This window comes from Phoenix dactylifera, chromosome 6 (genome assembly GCF_009389715.1).
Source record: "Phoenix dactylifera cultivar Barhee BC4 chromosome 6, palm_55x_up_171113_PBpolish2nd_filt_p, whole genome shotgun sequence".
In the NCBI taxonomy this organism is placed as follows: Eukaryota; Viridiplantae; Streptophyta; class Magnoliopsida; order Arecales; family Arecaceae; genus Phoenix; species Phoenix dactylifera.
In genome coordinates, this window is record NC_052397.1 from 11,716,593 (window position 1) to 11,736,923 (window position 20,331).

Consider the following 20,331-nt stretch of genomic DNA (forward strand, 5'->3'; position numbering starts at 1 on the left):
CCCATTATCATAATACCATTTTCTTATGTTGAGTATGTCTTAAGTTTACAACCCCATGTTTATGGTTCAAAATATTTCATGGGATCATAAGAGCTGCAGGCAAAGTGACCCTAGCAAAGCAATAATCTATTTGAGCTCTATTTGGAAATAAACTTGGAACACCAAGTTTGCTTGAAGCTCCTCTCTAGCTAGATCGTATGTGTTCAAAGAATTGCTTTAGTATAACGTAAAAAAGGAAAAATAAAATAATAACAAAAAAATATATTTTGTACCACGACTATCAATGCTTATTGTTGAAAATTATTAATATTATTTTATAAAAATAAAAATAAAAAATTCTTACTTTCAATATTTCTAAAATAAGAAACTCATATTTTTTATCAAGATCACCAATATTACCTCCATCTTTGTCATTGCTGCCTCTACCACCATTATTAATGATCACTGCTACTACCATTACCACCATTGCCATCATCTATGCCATATCATTGGTGCCCTAGCCACTATTGTCACAATATCTCCGTACAACCCTTGCCACCAGTATAGCCATGTTCAATATACTGTCACCATCCTTGCCACTAACTTCCCATGCTATCTCCATCACTCTACGAACATTTCCATCACCATTGTTATTAAGGGTAAATAATTAACTGTTTTAACCCACTTAACTTCATTTTATACATTGTAGGTCAGATTAGGTTACTTGTTTAACAAAATGATCAACTTCATATCTTGATTTTTTTTCGTCTAATGAATAGATTGGATTTGGGTTGGAAAATTTTTGATTTATCATGTATCTGACCAGACCTATTTCTGATCTGACTTGACTCGATTGCATCCCTAATTATCATATATATATTTCTAAAAATAATTAGCAATATCAAATATATTTGTATTTTAAATTTAAAAATAAAATGAAAATTTTATTTTTTATTTTTGAAAATAGAAAAATTGAAAGTGATGCCAAATGATTTCTAAATTTCCTATCCAAAAGTACTTGGCTTGTGAAATTACTCAAAATAGATCATTTTTGTTTTGCATAAGTTCTATTTATCTTTAGTACATGCAAAAAAACCAATGTTGAGGCTGTTTTTCGCTGAGATCAATTCCAATCCATGGTCAGTGATAGCAAGAACTAATAATTTCTTATTAGAGAAAAATAAAATTTTGGTTTATCAATATACCCTGAGAGGCAATTGACCAAGAAAAAAGACATAGTGAAAGGTCCATCATAGTCGTATTAACTCGATCTAATTATACAATAGGTTGAAATGGGTTAAGCGGATGAGGAGCCTCAAATGGAACCCAGCCTACTTAACAAAAAGGTTAGTAGGATGAACCATAATATGGACTAGTTTATGGAAAATTCAAACTGCTTATCTTGGGTTGAGTTTGCATTGTGTTGGCATATTGCACCATGGATTATCACCCCTCATTGCATAATTCTTTGCAAAAATTTAGTAAAATCAAAGTGTTCTCCATAATTAGAGTTAATGAAATTTGGGCTCGTATGCTTGCTAAGGTAGCCTCATATAATTTTTGATCTTTCCTCCTAAAGTCAGGTCTTAATCGGCCATTAATCAAACAAAAAAAAAAAAAAGAAAGAAAGCAGAAAAAAAAAATACGTTTCACAGTCCCACTTGATTCTGTCAGGCTGCTTCTTTCTTTTTAAAAAAGAAAAGTTCCTGAAAATTAAACTTCATAAACAATAACTGTAAGGTGGAAAACATTATCTTAGTAGATATAATGCCAAAACTTGGAGCCAAGCTTTATATGTGTTGTGGATATACAACCAAAAGCTTAAGCTGTTGGGAGAAAAATCGGTCCAAGCAAACAAATCTATGTGGCACTCTTTTTATTAGTGACAGTCTCTTCCACCCAATCACGTGACAGACTGACAGTTGGCTGGCTCTTACTTGAGAGAGGAGGTTCTGCCCATAGCCTGGGTCCAACTTGACCCATGGGATCCTCCTCGACCCTAGTATCCTCTGGTGAGAGATACAATACCAATAGAGGTTGTGACATATAATGGATCTAACTCTTATAACATTTGTTATGTGCTCACATTTCAAAATCTTAAACTGTTGGGAGGAAGACCGGCCAATCTAATAAACCATGGGGCACCCTTTTTATTAGTGACAAATGGCTGGCCTACATATGCACGTTGGGTGGGTTGAGCTGGGCTATAAGTGGCCTCAAATTCAGCCCAGGTTACTAAAAATCCAGACCAAGATCAGCCTGGTTTGTGCTACAACCAACATGCACAGGTCCAAGCTCAACCAAATAAATTATAGGCGAGCAAAGGTTAAAATTGGGCTAGCCCAAATTAGTAACAAATTAAAACTTAGAAAATATCACTCCCATTTTCCCTTTTAGTCATGTTTATAATTCCAATTCTGTGTCGGTAATTTATATACAATGTTTAATTAGGAGAATAGTTCCTCAAATAACTAGCATCTTTACTTATATGATAGATTATTTTTAGTATTACACTTACTATATTTGCGTAACAAATGTGCCAAATATATATGTACATGCCATATATCGTGATAGAAAGGGAGAATAATGAAACAAGAACGAAAAAAGAAAAAAAGAACAAGAGAGGAACAATAGCGCACAATATTTATATGGTTTGATCTATTGATCTATGTCCACAGGTAGAGACAATAAAAAAGCTTCACTATAAAAAAAAAAACTGAAAAGTACAGAGTATAAGATTATCTCACAAACTTTAGCCTCTAATATATCTGATCATTGGGACAATCAAATGCTCTCTTTCCTTGGGGTTACAAGAGATATAAATAATAGAGTAAATTGATTTAGACTACTCAAACGGCTATTCCTACAATAATCAAGTTAGGCCAATACATTATTGGTGTTCTAAGTTGATGTGGACTTGAACTGGTATACTAAGTTGACCTTCTGGAATTGATGTAGACTCGACCTTTTAGAATTTATAAACTTAAGACATACTCAATAAATTTCCACCTTGACTTGAAGTTTACCAAATCAACTGTCAGAACTTTTCTCACCGTCTCTTCCACACTTGCTCTTAAGGGCATTATCTCCTACAAATATCAATCAAGTCTAAGCAATGCTTGAGCTTATCAACTAAAAATAACATAGTCAACATATCAGCTAGATTCTCTACATTCTAGTATCATGAAGGTTCCTCACCTTCAACACTCTCAACTACTGAAAGAATATAAGCAACCATATTTGCATATCATGAAGGTGGTCTAATCTGCCTTCTCTCCCTGCCAATAGTGATACTGTACTCTTGTTGTTGTTGTGACGCATCATCATGAATCTCTATCTTATTGAGCTAAATTGGAGAGTTTTGAGACACTTTTCTTAGAGCTTCAACATCAAGCTCCACATGTTTACTGACACCTCAGTTTATTCTTGCACCATCAACAGATTCCTTTTTCTGGTTTATCATAGCATACCCATTAAAAGTAACATCCCTACTAATAATAATTTTGGATGACTTAGAATCATCTGTACACCATAATCTATATCCCTTTACCCCATCTGCATAACTTAAGAATATGCATCCTTTTTCCCTCGATTTAAATTTGCCCTCATTCACATAAACATATGCAAGACAACCAAATATTCTCAAACTAGAATATTTAGCAAGTGCCCAGACCATATCTCATGCAAAATTTTGCATTCAATGGCAGTTGATGGAGACCAATTTACAAGGTGTCATGCTGTATTAACTGCTTTAGCTCAGAAAGATTTGCCAAGTCTAGCATTTGAGAGCATACAACAAACTCTCTCTATAAGGGATCTATTCATCCTTCAGCAACTCCACTTTGCTGTGGTGTTTCTCATACAGTGTGATGTCTCACTATACCTTTATTCTTGCAAAACTCGTCAAATTCATCCAAACAGAGTACAAGATTACCTTACAAACTCTAGCACCCAATACATCCGATCTCTAGGACACTTAATTGCTCCCTTCCCTTGGGGTTACAAGGGATATAATATAATAAAGAAAATTGATTTAGACTCGATCCGCTATTTCTACAATAATCAAGTTAGGCTAATATATAACTGGTGTCTTAAGTTGATGTGGATTTAAACTGATATCCTAAGTCGACCTTCTAGAACTAATATAGACTCAAGCTTGTAGAACTTGCAACTTAAAACGTACTCCACACTAAGTACTGTATAAGGTTGGGTTGAGCTATTGGACTTATAAATTACCAATCCAAGTTCGGCCTGTTTTTAAATCATGCCAACAATTTGTGACCCGACCTTAGCCACCTCATAAAAATATAGGCCCAACCTTCTTACAAGGCGAGCTAGATCAACTGGGCTATGTGCTAGCTCGACCCAATGTGCATTTCTAGGTTGGCCTTTACAGCAAGAAGCCTCATATTTCCTCGTCTGGGGTAAAAAAATATACACCCGTGCCATATTTTGATTTTTTTTTAAAAAAAAAAACTTTTTGTGGTGTGCCTTGCATGGCATGGGAAGAGAATAGTCATGCATGACCAAGTGAGGAGAAAAATGCTACGTAAGGAGGAAAGAAGAAACATATTCGTTTTGTTTTTCTTTTTCTATCATTTTACTTTTTTTTATTATGAGTGATAAACAGATATTAGACTCCTTCCAATAATCAATTGTGTGTACAAGATAACCATATCATTGAATGTATCAAGTTACAATTATTGGAAAAAATAAAAAAGAATTTAGTATGATATTTTTAGATGGTGTAAAATTCACTTGGAATTAGAGTTTGGTTAAAGATTGTTTGGCTCTCCTGTTTCTCAAAAATAAATTATCTAAAAACTTTTGATTTTTTATGGATCTTTCAAACAACGTAGCGCTGTTTTAATCGACCCAGGGGCTCATAAAACCTGAAATACCGGTTTTGTGAGAAACCTAACGACCCGCAGTTTTCCTGGCTTTGGAAAATTTGATTTCGTATCTTTTTTTTCTCTCTTTAATATCTCACCATAGCCACGACCAACACCACCACTCTGCCAAACTATCTCCATTTTTCTTTTTCTTTGCCATCTCAAAGATGGATTTAAACAGAAATAAAACTCTTTTCTTTATTTTATCATTCATCCAAACACCAATCAATAAAAAAAAATATTCACTCTAACACTGCTAAAACCTGGCTTCGCAAAATCTTGGTTTTATAGAAATAGATCTAATAAAACTTTGGAGTCATACGACCCCTAAAAGAAGATTTGTTTGGGTCAACATGGTAGATTGAGTTGAACCTGCTTATTCAATTACTACCAAATCCAAACTTATAATTTGGAGTTGGGTTTGTCATGCTGATGCCTATTCAGAATTTGTAGTTTGAGGCTTGGCTCTAGTCCCCTTAACCTGCTCTTTTCTTGGATTCGAGCCTCAAAAGTAGTCACCGGATGGGCCTAGCTGTAATAATCCTCTAGAGCTCATTTGGTTCGCGGAAAAAAGAGAGAGGAAAAAAGTATGGTCTACAGAAAAGTAAAGAGATGCCTCTTATTTGGTTGGAGTTTTCAAAAGAGAGAGACGAAAAAGTTGTATTTTGTGAGAATATGATTCCCATGTTTCATGAGAAAGTTTTTCCCATGAGAAATATGAGAAAGTTACTTTTCCGTGATCCGAAAAATGAAACATTTTTATTTTTTTTCCAAAAAAGTTCTTCAGCATCAAATCAAGGATCCTTATTTGATCCAATGCATTAAAGACCTAATTTTTATTAAGAGTATAATAGGAATTATACATAACTTTTTCAGAAAAATGGATGGTCAACCAAACATAAGCACTCTGAAAATCTATCACTTTCTCATGGTCAAGCAAATATGCCAAAAGTACTTTCTTAAGCATCATCTTCTCAAGAATCTGCTTCCCAGGAATCATATTTCTATGAGAAAAAATACTTCCCGCAAACCAAATGAGCCCCTACATAAATCTTGGTCGCATGGCCATGCACTAAATGAGGAATCACATACATCATCACATTCAGCTACCATTGTCTATCACATTGATATTTATAGCGTATAGAAGACTCAGAATCCTCTGTGATGCACGTTTTGCACCGTAGAGTACAATATTGCACTTGATCCACCATCAGGAGACGGATAGCTATCAACAATGGCGTACTGCAGATAGCATACAAGATTGCATTGCTTGATAACTATCCATCAGAATCGGCGCTCTATACATAAGAGGTCGTATGCTGAGATTTGCTTGCATGAAATTTAATGCACTGTTACGGCATTGCATCCAAGCATCATCCTCTAGTCTCCATCCCCCAATATTCACCTGCAATTCGCTGATCAAATCAAATGCAAATGATTAGCACAATTATGGTGTTAATGGAATCATGGGAAAGCCATATTCCTGTAGTTACTGCAAGCCGTTTCTTTTTTCTTAAAAAAAGAAGAAAAAAAAAAGTTTCCTGCTGTAACGGAAATCCGTGGAACCTCCAAATGTCGCCCCCACTTTGTTTGTTCTTGTGGATGGGTATTTTCTCAGTTTCGCAGACGCCCAACTCGCAGGCTACTTCACAGAACTATTTCGGCCGGTGGAAGTGGTCACTACTCACTAGTGACGTGGAAACTCTTCCTGTGACCCGAATACCCTTTTTTTTGGCCAGCATTGCCTTCTTTGTCCTCATACTAAGTCTCCAAGGCAAGTGGAGACCATGCACACTGCCACAACATCTGTTTTTCTTTTTAAAATTTTGTTTAATTAGCTTAACGTTTTCTTATATTTAGAAATGCTCAAAAATTAAATTTTTATGAACTTTTTTATTTAAATTATTAGTTACTTTTTGTATTTTTTTTGAAAATATTTGGCAGTTTCTAGAGTTTACTTTATTTTGTAGTATCTGAATGTTTTTCTGTATAATTATCCAATCAATGGGCTTAAAATGCTAATTATCTGATTCGATCTTCTTAAGGCAAAATCATTGAAAGAGCTAACTTGGATGTCATATAGCATTAATTAATTTTATTATGCATAAGCTTTGAACAAGCTATACCAATAAGCCCATCTCTCTATAAGGAAAACTTATAACTCAAAAGAGTAGCTACCCATATGCATAAGTTTATATATATATATATATATATATATATATATATATATATATATATATATATATATATAGGTATGAATGAAATTTAGGATAAAGTGAATCATGATAGTTTAATGCTTGTATGAAACTATGAGTTGAAATTTGATAAAAAATAATGATAGATGTTTTTTGCTAAGTTGAAAGAGGGCTTATGTATGTGTTGTATATCATATTTGAATTAAATTAAAAATAGATAGTTCATTTATGAAAAGCCATTATCATGTGCTAGCTTAGATGGATGCCTAGGATTAAAATGTACATTCTATGGATGTTTTCAGGTTTAGTTACAAGAATACATCACTTTAAGACTAAGGTATAATCATACAAAAAATGTGGTTTATACTAGTAAACGAAAAAGATACACAAGTTGTTGTAACCGAGGTAAGTTGGTTGGTTAACATTGGATGTGTATAATGCTCATGATTGGAGGTATGGATGGGTGTTGGAATGTCATTTATTGACATTTAGGATTCCAATTTCTTAAAGAGTTTAACTTCTATGGAGATTTTAGAAGCTTGCCCTCTTTCTTCTTGTCGCATTTGATTTCCTTGCTCACATGGTAATCATACAAATTCTAATAACGAACATCTTTTTAAGGATTTGCTTTTTTATAAGGTAAATAGAAGATATGAATGGCGACAATCAAGTATATTCGAAACCATTATAGAAAATCTTAGAACTAACGGTTCTCATGCCCAATTATAATGTTTGTATATTACAAATATAAGCTTCTTATGACTTTCTGAGAATGACGTCAAACCTAAACACTCGTAGCGCTATAACATGCTCCCTTTCCTAAGTAACAACTGCATAAATTGATTAGACTTTTCCATATATCTAAAAATAATCACAAGAATTTAGTCGAAGGATCCAATAGTGTAGATCTTATAAATAAGAAAGTTGACCAATAGTTGAGGTATTGGTCAATTAAAGCAACACTAAGACACTCCAAGCTTCCCTGAGCTCCACCATAGATATAAAAGTTTATACGACCATGCATACCTTGTCATGACAATTATGGCCCAATAGTCTTAAATTAGAAATCATGCTCTGATATTTTCTTATTGAGAAAAAAAAAAATCAAAATTGCTTCAAAGTAGTTGGGTAGAGGAGATATCTAGCATAAGTGATTATGAAGGTAGAAAAGTCCTAGAAATAGCTAGGCAATTGTCCCCCTTGTAATCCTAGGTTAAAAATCCAGCTATAAAATTATCTCCTTAAAAAAAAGAAAAAAGATCCAAGCTAACCATGAAGTAGTTAAGGGTAGAGGGCACAACAATAAGGGAGGCAGAGGACTCGAGAGAGACTTAAGTATTCTGGCCAATCTAGTCACCCATCTGACTTTGGCCAACCTATACTTGCATTCTTTTGTGCTTAGAGCTTGGATTTTTTCTTCATGAGAACGGGATATGAAAGTTGTGATGCATGATTTAACAACTCTTAGTACATCATTCTTTATAATCATGCTTGGAGTTCAAAATTCAAAGGATCTGGTTTTCTTTCCCCCCATCTATATCAACAATATTATTGGAATATTTGTAGAAGAAGAAAAAAAAAACAGGAGAAAAAGAGAGAGAGAAAAGTGATTTTATTTTTCTGTCCTTTCATATTCGGTATATCTTAGAGGTTATATATACTCGTATACAGACTTTATTCATGAAAAATAATATAGACTGATATAGGATCTCACTAATAATAAAAAATATTACAAATGATACAGGTTGTCATGTGATTTCTAAAATTACTCTAATAAAATAATGCTAATAAAGGAAACTAATATAGGTTGACACAGAATCATGCTGATAAAAAAAATATTATAAATAATGCAAGTTGTTACGTAATTCCTAAAATTATTCTAACAAATATATTACAATCACCATACGTGATGATGTAGAACATTTTCTTGCATACTTGAAATTTTTTTGTTATACTATATGGACAATTTGCAAGCTAAAAAATATGCACTTTAGTATAATGCCCGTTTATTATTAAGCAAATATTGCAATCTAGATGATTTATGTACAAAAAAATTATTGTCATTTGTTAGATGAATTGTTTACATAAGACTGGAGTTCAGTTTAATGAACCACTTAACTAAAGTAGTGCCTAAATCTTCCACATCAATCCATGCAGGACTGTCTAGTCAATCCTTTATCGGTTAAGGGCTCTTTTGTCATTTAAGTTGAAATAACCACTGGAGTCTTTTGGCGTCTTGCCATTTTCCTTACCAATATTCTCGCAATCAGACGAGCAGTTAAAGAAATACAGTCCGTAATTCCTTCCATGTTCTATTATTATATTTTAAATAAAAGTTTTTAATATATATATCATAAAATTCCATAAATAAATAAATTGCCAATTACATATATATGTCTTCACCTCGTTTGGAACACGGGCCAGCGAGTTCTTTATTGTTTGTTTATTTTTCTTATCGCTCCCTCCCATGGTCCTCTTTAAGGTGATGCAGTGTTGCAGAGAGATGAAGGATTAGATGCTGAGCATCCAATAGTAGAGTAAGTGTCTTCATACACTGAGCAAAATAGCTTTTTTCTGCATTTACTTCAAAAGACAATGAAAAAAAGAGATTTTTAAGATGAGTTGAGTGGATATATGTGGTTTTTTAGGCAGATTGGTGGCAAAGATCTCAGTTTTATGCCTTCTTCGCTGTTATTTCTTATAAAAGAGACGATTTTCCAGATGAATTTCTCGAACGAATGGTCTTCTTCATCTTTGATTGAGAGGGGAGTAGCTTTTGAGGGAAAAGATGCCTCCTTTTTCTGCCCCCTCCTCTACTCTGCCATTGCTGTGGATGTTTTATGTTAAATATTTCCTGTTTCTTATGTTTCTGGTTAAATATAGTAGGGTTTGGTTGTGGTTGTGCTAAAAAGATGTACAAGATACCCACTTTTAACATATAAGTCTGTAGACGTGTGCTTTTCAAAAGGTAAAGGTTTATTATTGGGTTTTCATTCAGTATCTTTTTTCTTTTTGGGTGGATATATGCTTCTCTGTCACTTCTTTTATGGGGGATTTCCCTCCCCCCCTTCTTGCCCAAGAGATTGTTCCCATAGTTCTTTGTCTGGATGGAAAGCTGCTGCTTAAAATTTTAAGGTTAGAGGGTTTTAAGTCTATTTATAACATAGCGAATAAAACATGTAGTAAATAAAGCACAAGAAATTGAAAAGTTTTCATTCTTCTTCCTCTTTTTTGCTGTTCACCTTTCTTCCCCTTCAACTTCTTCTAAGGGTGGTGGTGGTTATGGTGTTATTTCCATCTTTTAGATAAAAGGTCATTGCTTTGCCAGATCTGTTATTTTCCAGAGTTACCACAGTTTGGATTATTATTTTAAAGTCATAAGTGTTGCTTGGATGAACACTTGTATTTTTTAACTTGGCTTATTTTGGTTATGTAAGCTTGTTACACTCTGCTCTGTAAAAAATCTTCATGGTTATAGCCAACCATGTAGTTCTGTACTATTTTACATGAAAGCTATTCTTGCTTCCATATTCTGGTGGTTCTAGACAAACTGTTCACTTCCTCTATTCTTAACGTTCTTTTCCTTTCCTTTGGTATTTGCAGAGACAAACACTAGACAATGGAGGTAACTGAATGTACAAAGATTCTACTTAATCGAATCCAAGATCTCGAGCCGGAGAATGCCACCAAGATCATTGGCTACCTTCTTTTGAAGCATACACATCAAGAAATGATGGAGTACGCCTTTGGACCTGATAAAAGAATTCTTTCTCTGATTAATGAGGCCAAAGCTTATCTCTCTTCATCTCCTAGACCCAACACTTTGAGTCCTATGCAGCTCCTTCCTGATCAGCCACCCCAACATACGTCCCCTCCTCCCACATGTCCTCGGTCATTCTCTTCTCCTTCAAGCTTTCGTGTCCCAGCTCCATACTGGGAGCCTCATCTTTCAGCTGATCAGCAACCACCTGTTCCCAATTTTGACCTTCTGCCTCCTTCATATGCTGATTTTATTGGAGGCCCCCATCACCAAGGCGAGTTTATCGGCTTTGAGGAACAGTTACATCCTATGAACCTCTTGGGGTCTGATTTATCTGGTAATTACTTCTACCCGGAGGTGGCATTGAGTGGAGATTTGGGTTTCAGGACAAGCTTGAGATCACCTCCTGCTTTACAAGAATTCCCTGTCAAAGCTTGCCATTATTTTAACAAGGGTTATTGTAAGCATGGTATGAACTGTAGGTTCTCCCATGGTCAGATCATCCCTGATGGATTATCCTATAATTATATTCCAAATTTTAATGAGTTGGGTAATGAAGACCAAGCTTTTCTGCCTGGGTCGCTGGAGAGGTTAGAAATGGAGCTCATAGAGATCTTGAAATCAAGGAGAGGGATGCCTATTTCTATAGCCGCATTACCCATGTTGTATCTTGAGAGATACGGGAAGGTGCTTCAGGCTGAGGGGTACCTTACTGAGAGCCAGCGTCATGGGAAGGCTGGTTTCAGCTTGACAAAGTTGCTTGCCCGACTAAAAAGCATTCAGCTTATAGATAGGTACTTTGTTGCTCTAGCACGGCTGATTCTTGGTGCTTCTGGTTTCAATATTTAGTCCTACTTAGATAATGTGTGTGTTCTTCAATTCTCTTGGACAGAACCTATTCTAGTGAAAGATAATATAAGAGTATTATATTTTTTTTTTTTTACTTTAAAATGTCAACAAAATATGGTCATAATTGAATTGCAGACCACATGGGCAGCATGCGGTGGTACTAGCAGAAGAAGCTGCAAAGTACATGGAGTACAGGAATGAGAGAAGTGATCAGGGAGCATCACTTGCCAGCTCTCATCAAATTTATCTTACTTTCCCAGCTGAAAGCAAATTCACAGAGGAAGATGTTGTCAACTACTTCAGGTATCCTCCTCCTCTTCCTCTTCCTTCTCGAGAAAGTTCAAAGAAGCATGTGAGTTGTGTTCTACAAAACAAGATTGCTGAATGTTCCCTCATATTGAAACAAGTTTCCTACATTTATTGGGTACTGCCTTCTGTATCTGATCAGGCAGTATGGTCCCGTTCGTGATGTGAGAATTCCGCGACAAGAGAAACGAATGTTTGGGTTTGTGAGCTTTCACTATCCGGAAACTGTAAAACTTATTTTAGCAAAGGGAAGTCCTCATTACATTGGTGGCTTCCGTGTTTTGGTTAAGCCTTATAAGGAAAAACCAAAGCCCGCTGACAGGTCAGTATCCAGTGCCACTCGACTGGTTTCTTCTTTCATGATATTGCCATGTTTGTGCAGCAAAACAACTGACTTTTGCTAGATTAGCATTATGTTAAGGTTCTTCTGTCTTCTATTCTTTGTTCTGGATTTTATTGGTTAATCTTTTTCCCCTCTTTAATCTTCTCTCAGTCATTAGGGGAAATCAGTTGTCAAAAATCAATCTTTTCCCCCTGTGCTGTTACTACACGCTACAAGTTTTCATCTATAAGACTTCTGCAAATACATATATAGTCCTGGTGAGCCAGAATGATAAGAAAAACTCAAAAAATAGTCAAATCGGTTTGCAGCTACAATAATGCAGTAGTGTAGCCATTCCCACTGGTTCTGTGGGGTATTGGGTCAACAGTTGTTTGAAGTGCTTGTCTTGGGGTGGAACAAGGAGAGTTTCATGAGATTCGCATTTTGGAAAATTATTTATAGAGGAATGGTAGCTTAATGTCCTGAGATTCACTGTAAAGTACACATAACGATTGTTGAACTTTCATTCCTATATAAAGCCCAGAGTGCATTTTTTTTTTTGTGATATATTTTTCGATCAAACCTGTAATAATCTCCTAAGTTATACAATTAATAGTATGCTTATCGCCCTTAAAAATTTCTATGCATCATCATGTGTCTCGTAAATTATAAAGATGTCGACCTCTGAGTAGTGCCTGTAGCTTTACCACCATGTATATCAGGAAGCTTGTAGAATCTTCCTGGCATATTGGGCTGTTGCTTTCATGTGATGTAGATCACGTACTTCCATGCTAATTGATGATTTTTTGAAATTTAAAGTTGGTAATATTATTCTCTGCTGTCTGCTTTGTTCATTTATTTCATTTAAAATCTAAAAGCATCTATATCTTGGCAAATGAATGCATTTATTTTAAGAATGCATTTTGGGTAATTGTTGGATCTGCAGTTTTAAACTCTTTCTTTCATGTTGTGAGTTGCTGAAAGGGATGAAAACAATGTATGTATGTATGTGTCTATATATGTGTATGTATGTGTCTATATATGTGTATCAGGTTTTGTATTACCTGGCAAGAAACACTTATCAAAAACAATGTTTTCTAAAGCATCTGGTAATATTATGAAAACATTAGTCATCTTTGTGGGTTCAATTTGTAAATCTGACTATACCTTTTTTCCCTTTTAATAATTTTCTGATGATTTTTAGATGTTTTACATTTGCAGAAAGTATGCTGAAAAGATGGAGCTTCCAGCATATTATCCTTATCAATATCTTGAAATGGATCTGGGTACAAATGCAGGTGCGGAGGATTCACCATATTTGGTCATAACTATCTTACTCTATTTGATATTCCATTCTTTCTTTATTTCTTTTTGTCCTCCCTGCCACCACCACCTATTTCTCTCTCTCTTTGGAGGGAGGAGTATCTCTGGAGCATGTATAAATTCTCCACCTCTTTCAGTGCCAAGATTATGTGATGGTTCTGGACCTTTAAAAAAGCAACTAATTGAAGAGCATGAATATGCAATTGAACTTGAGAGAAGACGCCTCCTTGAGCTGCAGCTAACCCCTAAGCAACCGATGCTACATCCGGACACTGGTAATAGGATGGATGAACTAAACATTCCAGAAGGTGAAAGCAAAAAAGAATATTCTGTTATTTCTCAAAAATCAAATTTTGCTTTATTGATAGTGTTTGCTTTCTCTTCATAAAACATTTCCTTCATGTAATGCTCACAAAGCTCATTTTCCTCTTTGGCAGTTCATATCAGTAATATGCCGGTTGTTCTAAATAATGGCTCTACAAGTGATGGCACAGCTACACAGACGAGCAACAACTACAGTGAGCAAGATAAGTAAGTGAATAAGTTGGAAAAATAAATTGAAGCATGATGCATAAATATTTCAATAATTTCCACTTTATTTTCCCATTAATTTTGGATTTTCCTTTTCCTTTTATACTGATCTGTGTTTTAGATTTGGACCACGAAAAGGCTGTAGAAATTGTATCAGTTATCATTATTAATGAATTAGGACGACCAATGTCAACTTTGTTTTGGACTTGCTCTGAGTTATAATGCCTATATTGCTACCGCATTCTGCGCAGAGATACTCTTGCAATTTTGTTGAGTCTGTTAAAATCAGGGAGGTACCATTGGTTAATGATATTTTACCAGTTGGTGAATCTTGCCTTTCTTTTTTATATCTCATTAAGGCTCCTCTTTAACTTTAAGCTGCTATTGTATAGTAGTACGCTATATAAACTCAGCGCTCTTCCTCCTTAACTTACATTTGTATGTGTATTCTCCTTTGTAGTGGTCATATCGAACTTCCAGATAGTCCTTTTTCATCACCTTGGCTAGGAAGCAGCATTTCCACAGCTATATAGAGAAAGAACCGCAGAGGGCAGAGGACAGTTAGAGGCAGAATGCTGTGTACCAGTCTGCTACAAATTGATACAGAAGTTTTCTTTTTTCGCAGCAGTAGAAGCTTCCTCCACTTTATGCTTGTGAAGAAGGCGGCAAAGACAATACAAAAGATACAAGAATTGTCATATACTCATCCCTGTAAATCACAGAAGCAAAGTCTTGATACTTAGGAGAAATGTAAACTAGCGAACTCTATTGGAATAGAGTAATCAGTGAGCATAAATAGTTCAGGGATCAGACTGAAGTTGTTGAATCACTTCTACATATAGCGGATAAATTACACCAAAGAAGTAGAATATCCTAGTATAGTTCTATCTGTAAGCAAAGATATTTTCATATTTTGTTAAATAAATCAAATGTCGAGTAAGGTTTGATTTTGTTCATGGTGTGTCTGGATGTCATGCATGTTTTTTGATCTCTTTACATAAAGCAGTATAGAAGCCTATGATTGTTATTAACTGTGGCCACCAATTATTTTTGCTATGAACTCAGTTTTGCATAAATATGTTTGCTGTTTGCATGCATTATTTCATGTGCTGCATTTGTTGATGAGGTCATTTATTATGTTAAATAGCTGGATAATTTGATGAGCTATTATCTTGGTGTTGCAGCCAGTTGTTCCATTCAAGAATCAAATGTTACACTAGTAATTGGAGGATAAGGACCTTCCTTTTTAAAAGAAATCTTCATAAGCTTTTCAGCTTTCCTTTCTCTTGTTCGAGCATGTATTACTTGACTCCAACCTTCAGTTATTGCTTCTTTGTTTCATTCTTTTAGTTAATTGAAGGACATGTTGGCTTGCCATATTGTTAAGTTATGCTTCAAAAGCACTAAAGAATCCTAAACATTTTGTTTTCAGTGATTTGAGGAACATCAGGCCTGCTTCGCATTTCCAGTGAAACAAACTGATCTCTCGGAGTGTCTTTTATCTTCTTTTTTGTGAAATTTTCATTATTTTGGTTTTCTTGTTATCTCGCCATGTTGCGAGCTACTAAACCTGGCTTTTCTCTCTATTTTTGATTGCTCTTTTATGTTTATAAAGCTAATTTTTTTACTGCTGCTCATCTAAGAGAGACTGATTACATATATAATGTGTATCCTTGTGTCGACACCACGATCTCCTAGATTTTAAATTATCTGACTTTACGAATTCATTTGCTAAATGTTTCTAAGTTGGCCAGTTTTAGCCTATCAAAGTTGCACCCTTCTTTTGTGTTACAGAAGCTTAAATTAAAGAACAGACCTTCAAAAATCTTCTCTCTGACTCTCTTTATAATGCTTTGGACATTCTTTCAAACTTCTGAACATTCCTACCAAAGAGTCCTCAGTAATCAGGACTGAGGCTCAAACTCAGAAACTAGTTTGGGAAACAGTTCATGCTCTTGGACTGGAGTCAAAAGAATGACCTGTAAAATGCTCATAAAGCCTCCTTTTGTCAATCCACCAGACACACCATGTGCTGTGCACAAACTTCGCTGGAAGGCACCACACCACAAAAAGAGGCTTTAAGGGGAGAAGATCTCTTTAAACATTAGGTGAATGGATGAGAGCATGTTGGAAAAAAGGTAAAAGAACCATGCAAGTATGCAACTTGGAATACTAGATATTGTATTCACCCCCACAAATAAGAGGGTTTGAAGGTGGCATGAGAACCTTGAGAACACTTGGGACCACTTCCATGTGAACTCCTAATTGCCACACAATTCCCTTAAAAAAGTGGGGATAGATGGTATCCATTAGAATTGTGGTCCCCTTGTAGGGTAATTGAGATCGGACGGCAACACGGCATGCAAGCCACGATGGGCGGCTATGATCAAGACCTTTGCTTATTTTTGGGTCTGTAGGACCCATATCTGGCCTGCAGTTGGCTCTTTGTAACACGAGCCGGTGCACCGTGTCGCGATCATCGGACCCATGATGATGCCCATTTGTTGGTGCCATTGCTGTCTTCTATTGAACTCATTTGGCTCAAATCAGCGACGACAGCCGTCCAATGCTGATTGAAAGACCAAATTCTGTCTTATTTGTGTATGGATGGATAGATAGTAATCTAGTCCCTTTCATCTTTCCATCTAAGCTAGGTTCTCCACCTCCCTATCCCCTGTCCGTTTCTTGCCAGCAGGATGGCAATTGGCCAAAGACTAATGGCTTTCTTTAGCTCAGTAAGATGTTTAAGTTATGGAAGATAAGGGCAGGAAGTTACATTTAACTGGCTTGCTTCGAATCAGTCACTTTAAAGTTGTGCAGATGATATTTTTATTATTATTACTACTAATTACTTATAAATCAGATGTTACATATTTAATTAACTCTTCTGGTACCTTCATCAATGGGATTTGTTGACAATTGCAGACAACAAAAGGATATAGGTCCAATTGGATGTATTGTACTATGATTTAATGGTACTTAATAATTTTATATTTTTAAATTATAAAGTAACTTGTACAACTAGGTGTTTGCTCCTGAGTTTTAATAAACCGAATCATTAAAAAAAAATTGGAAACTTTCCTACTGTAAAGCTATCCCTTGGCAATTCAAAACCTCGTAAGACATCTAGACACTGAAATCTGAAGATATGGAGGATAATAACAAAATTGTAGTTTTGCTACTACAAACCTCCAATCATCAGGGGAAAAATATAAATCTTGAAACGCAGCCTCTTAACTCTTAAGTAGCTGCAAACACTTTGAAAGATTAGTAATAGAGAATATGACACATCAGGCACATGAATCTAGTAGTGATAGCAATGTGTATACAAGTTTCTCTTGTAAAAAATATTCATGGATGTTATATGGGCTTGTTTGGATGTTTTTGCTTTTTTAAATGTAACAACCCAGCATCTCACTCAAAAAAGCTAGCCAAAAGTTATTATTTAGGTTTCTTAATCCTGTATAAGTACCCAAGATCTATCCAATAAATAATCAATATGAGACTAAACACACGCTCGCACAGGTCCTCACATACTCTCCCATTTAAACTTTTGATATCCTTACGAGGCTAAGGATCAAAATCCATTCAAATCCAATCACGAACACGACAATCAGCTCGTAGTCAGCTCAAATATACTTATGCTGCAGCGTTTCTTAGTCTACATGGGTCATAGGTCGGGTCTGCTCTGATACCATTTGCAACAATTCTGGACCTCACCCAAAATGACTAGTCGGAAAATATTTTTTGAATTTTTTAATTCTATATAAGTATCTAAGATCTATCCGGCGAATAACCGATGTGGGACTAAACACACACTCACCAGGCTCCCCACAAAAAATCTTAAAGATGTTAGAAGCCACCATTTAGAAGGAACCTCATATCCTAATTTTTTGATACTCCATGATCTAATGTCTTTTGAATGCATCTATATTTCTCTATGATCCTTTTCTCTTTCCTTTAAAAATTCTGCTGTGTGGGAAACTCATCTAGAATAGTTTGTCTAGGCATCCAAACAGGTTTTAGGGCCTGCTAGGGGGGTTTAGGTTGTATCTTTCGCACGAATAAATGATTGATCATTTGATCGTCTTTCGCAATGGAGACTGTTGGATGGTGCTACACAGCTCTCAAAGCACTCCAAACTCCTTCAGTCATCCATCTATACATATCTCAAAGCAACTATTATGCGATCCAACTGTAGATTCAAGTAAAGGAAGATAATGCTTCTTTCGCATGGAAGAGACTACCCCTAGCAGATGCCCTTTGAGAAATTCTTGCATGCTCTTTATGAATTATGATGGCTACAAAGTGTAGGGACAAATTAGGCACAACCAAATATAACAAATTCATTTATGTTGGTGATCTTGAGAATCTCAAAATATTAGGATTATAGAACTGACATTTCCCACCTCGCACCTCAATAATCCCTCCATTTAGTTCCTTCAACAATTTTGGGTCATACTAAGGAAATCATGAGCATGGGGGAGTTGAGCATCCAACCAAGCTCTTGTATATGCATGTCTCTTTTCACAACCTTCTTTTAGGTTTTGTTTGGGTGGACCAAACTGTATAATCTCACATGCATGGTGATACAGATTTCGGTGAGATTGGGATACAACTCTTGCTTTACTCATGATATTTTGACCGTTCATGTGCCTGCTTCATGGCACCCATCTTTTGCATGAATTAACAACTAGATATTCCACCCCACTTTTTGATTTTTTGATCATAAGCTATTCCTTCCATATCCACTATGGGATAGAGACATCTGCCATGCTATCACGCCCGAAACCCACCATTCGAGTCGGCCACGTGACACAGCCGCACATTCCCTAGGATAAGGTCTTAGAGAATATGTTAGGCTTGAAAAACTTATTACAACTTCATTATTTAGGAACAAAGATGATCTCATTTTATAACAAATAATAAACTTGTACATAATTAAATTCATTCATCCAACCAGAAGCAAGGATGCTCTATCTTTTCATTCCTTCTACCTGAGATCTCAACTACAACCAAGTACTATGCAACGAGCAACTCTGAAAAAATTGCAAGGAAGGGTACGTATGATTTTTTTCAGCCCAATAAAAATTCCGAACTGCTACACCATAAGTAATAGAAAAATAATCAAATGAATAATATTAGGTAAAATAAGTATCATATCAATACGCGGAAAGTTCATACAAATAACATGCATATAAGCCCTCATTATCACCTTACCAAAGAAGCATATATATATATATATATATATATATATATATATATATATATATATATATATATATGTATGCATGCATATATATGTATGCATATATATGTATGTATGCATATATATATATATATATATCTATATATATATATATATATATATATATATGTATGTATGTATGTATATATGTATGTATGCATATATATGTATGTATAAAATCAAATTTAACCATTTGTTCAACAATAGTTTTTTATGTCATGTCATCCATTTATCATTAACTTGATTTCTAGATTTCATAGTAATATTTTTCTAGCTTTGGACTAACCAAGATCATGACCTAGTTCAAAACAACAAAATCCGATGCATAAGCCTGTGGACGCTATCTCATGTATAAGCTTGTGGATGCTATTCCATGCGTAAGCCCATGGGGGCTATCATATGACAAGGTTAGTTCAAACCATATCTTATCCATCTGATTACATGTTACTTTTGTCAAAACAATTTTCACTTACACAGTGTACTTCTCTCAAATTCAAATTATCATTATTCACATAATTATGTTTTCAATAACTGATACATATAATATCCATACAAGTATATTTATATTGAAATTTATATAAATCATACCATCACATGCTAAACTAAATTTATCGATGTAAAACTCACGATGCAAATGCTACAGTATAAATCAATAACTTATATATACATGTATAATGGTAACCAAATATAGAGATTTTTACCTCTATCACAATCTAACATATCTACAATACTATCAATCCATACTTTGCTTAGAAACTGCAATGTCAAGAATCATGTTCAACCATTTCTTTGTCTTCCAAATCATACCTCTATAGTACCAAACGTATTATTAAAGTAAAAATTATGAACTAATATTCAACTACCCAACGTCGCAAAGGAATACCTATATCATCACCAATATTGCCACCACGTTCATGAAATGACAT

General features: G+C 35.1%; 1 protein-coding gene across 2 annotated transcripts; it reads left to right on the forward strand.

Moving 5' to 3' along the window:
- The first annotated feature begins 9,450 nt into the window (after positions 1–9,450).
- LOC103714934 (zinc finger CCCH domain-containing protein 18-like) lies at positions 9,451–15,111 on the forward strand. 2 transcript variants are annotated; one of them, XM_008802414.3, is made up of 8 exons: positions 9,451–9,603; positions 10,670–11,620; positions 11,811–11,978; positions 12,124–12,303; positions 13,525–13,601; positions 13,764–13,934; positions 14,064–14,157; positions 14,618–15,111. In XM_008802414.3, the coding sequence occupies exons 2-8, from the start codon at positions 10,686–10,688 to the stop codon at positions 14,688–14,690; spliced, it is 1,698 nt and encodes a 565-aa protein (XP_008800636.1). In that variant the 5' UTR covers positions 9,451–9,603; positions 10,670–10,685; the 3' UTR covers positions 14,691–15,111. The 2 variants fall into 2 exon arrangements, with proteins under 2 accessions (XP_008800636.1, XP_038983356.1); XM_039127428.1 differs by lacking the exon at positions 9,451–9,603 and adding an exon at positions 10,136–10,201.
- Positions 15,112–20,331: the final 5,220 nt, after the last annotated feature.

Bases quoted from the DNA above. Each gene is read 5' to 3' on its own strand.
- LOC103714934 (XM_008802414.3), top strand. From the start codon at position 10,686: ATGGAGGTAACTGAATGTACAAAGATTCTACTTAATCGAATCCAAGAT. The intron at 11,979-12,123 runs GTATCCTCCTCC...GTATCTGATCAG, and splicing joins GATGTTGTCAACTACTTCAG to GCAGTATGGTCCCGTTCGTG. The intron at 13,935-14,063 runs GTGAAAGCAAAA...CCTCTTTGGCAG, and splicing joins TGAACTAAACATTCCAGAAG to TTCATATCAGTAATATGCCG.